Consider the following 8637-nt stretch of genomic DNA (forward strand, 5'->3'; position numbering starts at 1 on the left):
GAGAGAGAGAGAGAGAGAGAGAGAGAGAGAGAGAGAGAGAGAGTGAGAGAGAGAGAGAGAGAGAGAGAGAGAGTGAGAGTGACTGAGAGAGAGAGAGAGAGAGAGAGAGAGAGGGGTGACATTAACTGGAGAGAGAGAGAAGAGAGAGAGAGAGGGAGAGGTGACATTAACTGGAGAGAGAGAGAAGAGAGAGAGAGGGAGAGGTGACATTAATTGGAGAGAGAGAGAAGAGAGAGAGGGAGGTGACATTAACTGGAGAGAGAGAGAAGAGAGAGAGGGAGAGGTGACATTAACTGGAGAGAGAGAGAAGAGAGAGAATGAGAGAGGTGACATTAACTGGAGAGAGAGAGAAGAGAGAGAGGGAGAGGTGACATTAACTGGAGAGAGAGAGAAGAGAGAGGGAGAGGTGACATTAACTGGAGAGAGAGAGAGAGAGAGAGAGGGAGAGGTGACATTAACTGGAGAGAGAGAGAGAGAGAGAGGGAGAGGTGACATTAACTGGAGAGAGAGAGAGGGAGAGGGAGGGGTGACATTAACTGGAGAGAGAGAGAGAGAGAGGGAGAGGTGACATTAACTGAGAGAGAGAGAGAGAGAGAGAGAGGGAGAGGTGACATTAACTGGAGAGAGAGAGAGAGGGAGAGGGAGAGGGTGACATTAACTGGAGAGAGAGAGAAGAGAGAGAGAGAGAGGGAGAGGTGACATTAACTGGAGAGAGAGAGAGAGAGAGAGAGGGAGGGGTGACATTAACTGGAGAGAGAGAGAAGAGAGAGAGAGGGAGAGGTGACATTAACTGGAGAGAGAGAGAAGAGAGTGAGAGAGGGTGACATTAACTGGAGAGAGAGAGAGAGAGAGAGAGAGAGAGAGGGAGGGGTGACATTAACTGGAGAGAAGAGAGAGAGAGGGAGAGGTGACATTAACTGAGAGAGAGAGAGAAGAGAGTGAGAGAGGGTGACATTAACTGGGAGAGAGAGAGAGAGAGAGAGAGAGAGGGAGGGGTGACATTAACTGGAGAGAGAGAGAAGAGAGAGAGGGAGAGGTGACATTAACTGGAGAGAGAGAGAGGGAGAGGGAGGGGTGACATTAACTGGAGAGAGAGAGAAGAGAGAGAGAGAGAGGGAGAGGTGACATTAACTGGAGAGAGAGAGAAGAGAGTGAGAGAGGGTGACATTAACTGGAGAGCGAGAGAGAGAGAGAGAGGGAGGGGTGACATTAACTGGAGAGAGAGAGAAGAGAGAGAGAGGGAGAGGTGACATTAACTGGAGAGAGAGAGAGAGAGAGGGAGAGGTGACATTAACTGGAGAGAGAGAGAGGGAGAGGGAGGGGTGACATTAACTGGAGAGAGAGAGAAGAGAGAGAGAGAGAGGGAGAGGTGACATTAACTGGAGAGAGAGAGAAGAGAGAGAGAGAGGGTGACATTAACTGGAGAGAGAGAGAGGGAGGGGTGACATTAACTGGAGAGAGAGAGAGAGGGAGAGGTGACATTAACTGGTATACCAGTGGAAGGAGGACAGTAACAGGAGACCCTATGAGCTGAACATAACAGTATACCAGTGGAAGGAGGACAGTATCAGGAGACCGTATGAGCTGAACATAACAGTATACCAGTGGAAGGGAGGACAGTAGCAGGAGACCCTATGAGCTGAACATAACAGTATACCAGTGGAAGGAGGACAGTAGCAGGAGACCCTATGAGCTGAACATAACAGTATACCAGTGGAAGGAGGACAGTAGCAGGAGACCCTATGAGCTGAACATAACAGTATACCAGTGGAAGGAGGACAGTATCAGGAGACCCTATGAGCTGAACATAACAGTATACCAGTGGAAGGAGGACAGTAACAGGAGACCCTATGAGCTGAACATAACAGTATACCAGTGGAAGGAGGACAGTAACAGGAGACCCTATGAGCTGAACATAACAGTATACCAGTGGAAGGAGGACAGTAGCAGGAGACCCTATGAGCTGAACATAACAGTATACCAGTGGAAGGAGGACAGTAGCAGGAGACCCTATGAGCTGAACATAACAGTATACCAGTGGAAGGGAGGACAGTAGCAGGAGACCCTATGAGCTGAACATAACAGTATACCAGTGGAAGGAGGACAGTAACAGGAGACCCTATGAGCTGAACATAACAGTATACCAGTGGAAGGGAGGACAGTAGCAGGAGACCCTATGAGCTGAACATAACAGTATACCAGTGGAAGGAGGACAGTAACAGGAGACCCTATGAGCTGAACATAACAGTATACCAGTGGAAGGAGGACAGTAGCAGGAGACCCTAAGAGCTGAACATAACAGTATACCAGTGGAAGGAGGACAGTAGCAGGAGACCCTATGAGCTGAACATAACAGTATACCAGTGGAAGGAGGACAGTAGCAGGAGACCCTATGAGCTGAACATAACAGTATACCAGTGGAAGGAGGACAGTAGCAGGAGACCCTATGAGCTGAACATAACAGTATACCAGTGGAAGGAGGACAGTAACAGGAGACCCAACTGTGGTTGGTGACTATTATGATTTCCCATCGTAGCTAATTTAGTTGAAGTAATTCCTTTACTGATTTGGTAACAGAATTGAGTTTTAATCACTTAACTCATAAACAAACTTGATATCAGTAAAACCACTAACTAACTGGTGGGTCTGCCTTCACTTGGTACTTCTGTGAACGTTCATTATCCTCCCTCCTCAGAAGAGAGAGAAATCAGACAATATCTTAAAAATATGTGGGGTTTTGGTAACGGAATTACAAGGCACAAGGAAACGTTTCTTAAACTTTCACGAGGCAAATCATTTATCCAAAACTAAATCTAAGTGTTGATATTTAGTTGGCAGGGGTCTTTACGTCAACATTAGTGTATTTCTGACACCTTTTAAGACTTTTTCTGGTAGATGATGTCTAAGACCCCTTTTCCATCTGTTTCACCAGAATGGAAAATGGTTGAAAAATGTAGCTTTCATTTGACACCCTTTTAGATGGAAATGCCGATGAGGAATGGCTTTAAACTTAGATTTCTGGTCAAACAGATGGAAAAGCGGTCTTAGAGAACACATACCAGAAGGTGGGCTAGTCTACCCGTCGTCACATTTTTTCAAACTAAAGGTGTCATGTCATAGCCGACACCACATTCTTTCTGCAGACATCTTTGAATCTTAATTCGGAGCAGATATTTAACAGAGTTTTTGGAAAACGTGGTCGCATAAAAAACAGAGGGAGATTTTACCTTTGCATCTGCACAGTGTGAAGTTTTCTGTGCTAATTGTTCAAAGTAGTCTGTGTACATAGAGTTGTATGGTTTGTTAAACTTTGAAATCAATGGTTTTTGAGTCTCAACATAATTCTGTTATCGTGGAATTGCCCACAGTCAGTGTTACAAAACCAGTTAGCCAGACTACTGAAAACAGAAGCCAATGGTCGCTGTCTAGGGTGCCAGGCCTGGATAACAGGGTCTAGGGTGGTGGCCTGGATAACAGGGTCTAGGGTGGTGGCCTGGATAACAGGGTCTAGGGTGGTGGCCTGGATAACAGGGTCTAGGGTGGTGGCCTGGATAACAGGGTCTAGGGTGGTGGCCTGGATAACAGGGTCTAGGGTGGTGGCCTGGATAACAGGGTCTAGGGTGGTGGCCTGGATAACAGGGTCTAGGGTGGTGGCCTGGATAACAGGGTCTAGGGTGGTGGCCTGGATAACAGGTCCATATCATGAAGGTGTGTCATTAAGAGGAAGTGGACAGGGGTGTATTCATTACGCCGATTGCAAAACGTTTTGCAACAGAAACCATTTACTCGAAATGTTGTTGAGTTCCATTTTGTTCTTAAACTGAAGTTTTAGTTCAGTTGTGTCTCTCTAAAAAATAAAATAAGGAGTAGGAGTCACTCTTTCGTCTGGTCCAAAAAATAACAATCCTAATGTCCCAGGGCAGTGATGGGGGACATTGCACTGTGTAGGGTGCTGCCTTTCGGATGGGACGTTAAACGGGTGTCCTGACTCTCTGTGGTCACTAAAGTTCCCATGGCACTTATCGTAAGAGTTGGGGTGTTAACCCCGGTGTCCTGGCTAAATTCCCAATCTGGCCCTCATACCATCATGGCCACTTAATCACCTTCAGCTTCCAATTGGCTCATTCATCCCCCCTCCTCTCCCCTGTAACTATTCCCCAGGTCGTTGCTGTAAATGAGAATGTGTTCTCAGTCAACTTACCTGGTAAAATAAGGGTTAAATAAAATAAATAAAAAGATGGAAAAGACTAATCACAAATACTCTAGGGGAGAATCTCAATTGCATTTCCTTTTCATCCAATGGATTTCGAGAAGGAGGCGAGACGATGAATCAAGGCAATTCAGATTCTCTCCTAGAAACGTTTTATTTTCTTCCTCCCTCTCTCCCGTCTTCCTCCCTCTCTCCCATCTTCCTCCCTCTCTCCCATCCTCCTCCCTCTCTCCCGTCTTCCTCCCTCTCTCCCGTCCTCCTCCCTCTCTCCCGTCCTCCTCCCTCTCTCCCGTCTTCCTCCCTCTCTCCCGTCCTCCTCCCTCTCTCCCGTCTTCCTCCCTCTCTCCCGTCTTCCTCTCTCCCGTCCTCCTCCCTCTCTCCCATCTTCCTCCCTCTCTCCCGTCCTCCTCCCTCTCTCCCGTCTTCCTCCCTCTCTCCCGTCTTCCTCTCTCCCGTCCTCCTCCCTCTCTCCCGTCTTCCTCCCTCTCTCCCGTCCTCCTCCCTCTCTCCCGTCTTCCTCCCTCTCTCCGTCTTCCTCTCTCTCCCGTCCTCCTCCCTCTCTCCCGTCTTCCTCCCTCTCTCCCGTCTTCCTCCCTCTCTCCCGTCCTCCTCCCTCTCTCCCGTCTTCCTCCCTCTCTCCCGTCCTTCTCCCTCTCTCCCGTCTTCCTCCCTCTCTCCCTTCTTCCTCTCTCCCGTCCTCCTCCCTCTCTCCCGTCTTCCTCCCTCTCTCCCGTCCTCCTCCCTCTCTCCCGTCTTCCTCCCTCTCTCCCGTCTTCCTCTCTCCCGTCCTCCTCCCTCTCTCCCGTCTTCCTCCCTCTCTCCCGTCTTCCTCCCTCTCTCCCGTCCTCCTCCCTCTCTCCCCGTCTTCCTCCCTCTCTCCCGTCTTCCTCCCTCTCTCCCGTCTTCCTCCCTCTCTCCCGTCCTCCTCCCTCTCTCCCGTCTTCCTCCCTCTCTCCCGTCTTCCTCCCTCTCTCCCGTCTTCCTCCCTCTCTCCCGTCCTCCTCCCTCTCTCCCGTCCTCCTCCCTCTCTCCCGTCTTCCTCCCTCTCTCCCGTCCTCCTCCCTCTCTCCCGTCTTCCTCCCTCTCTCCCGTCCTCCTCCCTCTCTCCCGTCTTCCTCCCTCTCTCCCGTCTTCCTCCCTCTCTCCCGTCTTCCTCCCTCTCTCCCGTCCTCCTCCCTCTCTCCCGTCCTCCTCCCTCTCTCCCGTCTTCCTCCCTCTCTCCCGTCTTCCTCCCTCTCTCCCGTCCTCCTCCCTCTCTCCCGTCCTCCTTCCTCTCTCCCGTCTTCCTCCCTCTCTCCCGTCCTCCTCCCTCTCTCCCGTCCTCCTCCCTCTCTCCCGTCCTCCTCCCTCTCTCCCGTCCTCCTCCCTCTCTCCCGTCCACAGGCAGAGGGCTGTGTTGGAGCAGCAGCTGCAGTTCAGACGAGGCCTGCTGATGGAGGCTGGGGCTCTGGGACAGACTCAGGACATCTCCCGAGCCTGGGTCTACTCCTACTTCGAGCTCCTACAACTACTGGGGCTGGCTGAGGCCCCGTCAGCACAGGAAGACTTACCCAAAGACATGTCCTAGAATTTCAGGGGAAAACTAGGGGATGTGGCTGACCAGCAAACCGATGTTGAATTTCCAAATTGGTAAACATTTGGTTATGGTAAGGGTAGGTTTAGGTTGGGCTGTCAATGGGATGCTAGTCAGTCACATCCCTTTAGTCACGTCCCTTTAGTCACGTCCCTTTAGTCACGTCCCTTTAGTCACATCCCTTTAATCACATCCATTTAGTCACATCCCTTTAGTCACATCCCTTTAGTCACGTCCCTTTAGTCACGTCCCTTTAGTCACGTCCCTTTAGTCACATCCCTTTAGTCACGTCCCTTTAGTCACGTCCCTTTAGTCACATCCCTTTAGTCACATCCCTTTAGTCACATCCCTTTAGTCACGTCCCTTTAGTCACGTCCCTTTAGTCACGTCCCTTTAGTCACGTCCCTTTAGTCACGTCCCTTTAGTCACATCCCTTTAGTCACGCCCCTTTAGTCACATCCCTTTAGTCACGTCCCTTTAGTCACGTCCCTTTAGTCACGTCCCTTTAGTCACATCCCTTTAGTCACGTACCTTTAGTCACATCCCTTTCCACTCGTACCCCTAGTGGCCCTTTAGTCACGTCCCTATATACTCGTACCTCTAGTAGCCCTTTAGTCACGTCCCTATATACTCGTACCCCTAGTAGCCTTTTAGTCACGTCCCTATATACTCGTACCCCTAGTAGCCCTTTAGTCACGTCCCTATATACTCGTACCCCTAGTAGCCCTTTAGTCACGTCCCTATATACTGTACCCCTAGTAGCCCTTTAGTCACGTCCCTATATACTCGTACCCCTAGTAGCCCTTTAGTCACGTCCCTATATACTGCATTCCCCTAGTAGCCCTTTAGTCACGTCCCTATATACTCGTACCCCTAGTAGCCCTTTAGTCACGTCCCTATATACTCGTACCCCTAGTAGCCCTTTAGTCACGTCCCTATATACTCGTACCCCTAGTAGCCCTTTAGTCACGTCCCTATATACTCGTACCCCTAGTAGCCCTTTAGTCACGTCCCTATATACTCGTAGCCCTTTAGTCACGTCCCTATATACTCATACCCCTAGTAGCCCTTTAGTCACGTCCCTATATACTGCACCCCCTAGTAGCCCTTTAGTCACGTCCCTATATACTCGTACTCCCTAGTAGCCCTTTAGTCACGTCCCTATATACTCGTACCCCTAGTAGCCCTTTAGTCACATCCCTATATACTCGTACCCCTAGTAGCCCTTTAGTCACGTCCCTATATACTCGTACCCCTAGTAGCCCTTTAGTCACGTCCCTTTAGTCACGTCCCTTTAGTCACGTCCCTTTCCACTCGTACCCCTAGTAGCCCTTTAGTCACGTCCCTATATACTCGTACCCCTAGTAGCCCTTTAGTCACATCCCTATATACTCGTACCCCTAGTAGCCCTTTAGTCACATCCCTATATACTCGTACCCCTAGTAGCCCTTTAGTCACGTCCCTATATACTCGTACCCCTAGTAGCCCTTTAGTCACGTCCCTATATACTCGTACCCCTAGTAGCCCTTTAGTCACGTCCCTATATACTCGTACCCCTAGTAGCCCTTTAGTCACGTCCCTATATACTCGTACCCCTAGTAGCCCTTTAGTCACGTCCCTATATACTCGTACCCCTAGTAGCCCTTTAGTCACGTCCCTTTAGTCACATTCCTTCAGTCACGTCCCTTCAGTCACGTCCCTTTAGTCACGTCCCTTCAGTCACGTCCCTTTAGTCTCTGAACAGCACGTTTCCTCTATGTTCTATTAATACATGTTACAATATCACAGTCAATTAACTCTTTCCACTCGTACCCCTTTAGTCTCCGTACCCCTTTAGTCTCCGTACCCCTTTAGTCTCCGTACCCCTTTAGTCTCCGTACCCCTTTAGTCTCCGTACCCCTACTACACAGGTTAAAAATTGCAGATTTGGACACTAATAAGCGCCTAAAGGGCGTCATTGTAAAGAAGAAGAATTTGTTCTTAACTGACTTATCAGTATTTAAAAAAGGTTTTAACAAAGTTTTTGGAAAATTGGAACGTCAGAGCTCTGGTTCTGTACAGTAACATGCTATACATGACGTCAGAGCTCTGGGTCTGTACAGTAACACGCTATACATGACGTCAGAGCTCTGGTTCTGTACAGTAACACGCTATACATGACGTCAGAGCTCTGGTTCTGTACAGTAACACGCTATACATGACGTCAGAGCTCTGGTTCTGTACAGTAACATGCTATACATGACGTCAGAGCTCTGGTTCTGTACAGTAACACGCTATACATGACGTCAGAGCTCTGGTTCTGTACAGTAACATGCTATACATGACGTCAGAGCTCTGGTTCTGTACAGTAACATGCTATACATGACGTCAGAGCTCTGGTTCTGTACAGTAACATGCTATACATGACGTCAGAGCTCTGGTTCTGTACAGTAACATGCTATACATGACGTCAGAGCTCTGGTTCTGTACAGTAACATGCTATACATGACGTCAGAGCTCTGGTTCTGTACAGTAACATGCTATACATGACGTCAGAGCTCTGGTTCTGTACAGTAACATGCTATACATGACGTCAGAGCTCTGGTTCTGTGCTTCACAGCTCTGTATGGGTTTGGACTGACAGCTGTTATAAAGTTGAGCACCACGCGTGACAAGAAGATGCCCCCATCCCTCCCTAATGGGGCAACTTTCTCAAATGTTTTGTTGTCTGAGTGAGGGAAATGCTGTAAATAAAAGAGGACTTGATGTGTTCTCAAAGATGAGACGTTGAGGATTATACAAATACTGCTTTGATGTCATACAAGCAAGCCAAACGCCCGTTAATCCAAATGTGCCTTTCACATTTCCATAACAT

At 49.0% G+C, this 8637-nt stretch overlaps 1 protein-coding gene across 1 annotated transcript in view; it reads left to right on the forward strand.

Annotated features, from left to right (window-relative positions):
- The window catches only part of LOC121560084 (trichohyalin-like), a 39922-nt gene extending 33535 nt beyond the window's left edge, over positions 1-6387 (forward strand). Inside the window, exon 15 of the mRNA XM_041873132.2 lies at positions 5594-6387. Within this exon, the coding sequence (XP_041729066.1) occupies positions 5594-5777 (184 nt within the window). The 3' untranslated portion in view covers positions 5778-6387. The remainder of the gene's footprint in view (positions 1-5593) is intronic.
- Positions 6388-8637: the final 2250 nt, after the last annotated feature.

The sequence above is a fragment of the Coregonus clupeaformis genome, chromosome 23 (assembly GCF_020615455.1).
Source record: "Coregonus clupeaformis isolate EN_2021a chromosome 23, ASM2061545v1, whole genome shotgun sequence".
In the NCBI taxonomy this organism is placed as follows: domain Eukaryota; kingdom Metazoa; phylum Chordata; class Actinopteri; order Salmoniformes; family Salmonidae; genus Coregonus; species Coregonus clupeaformis.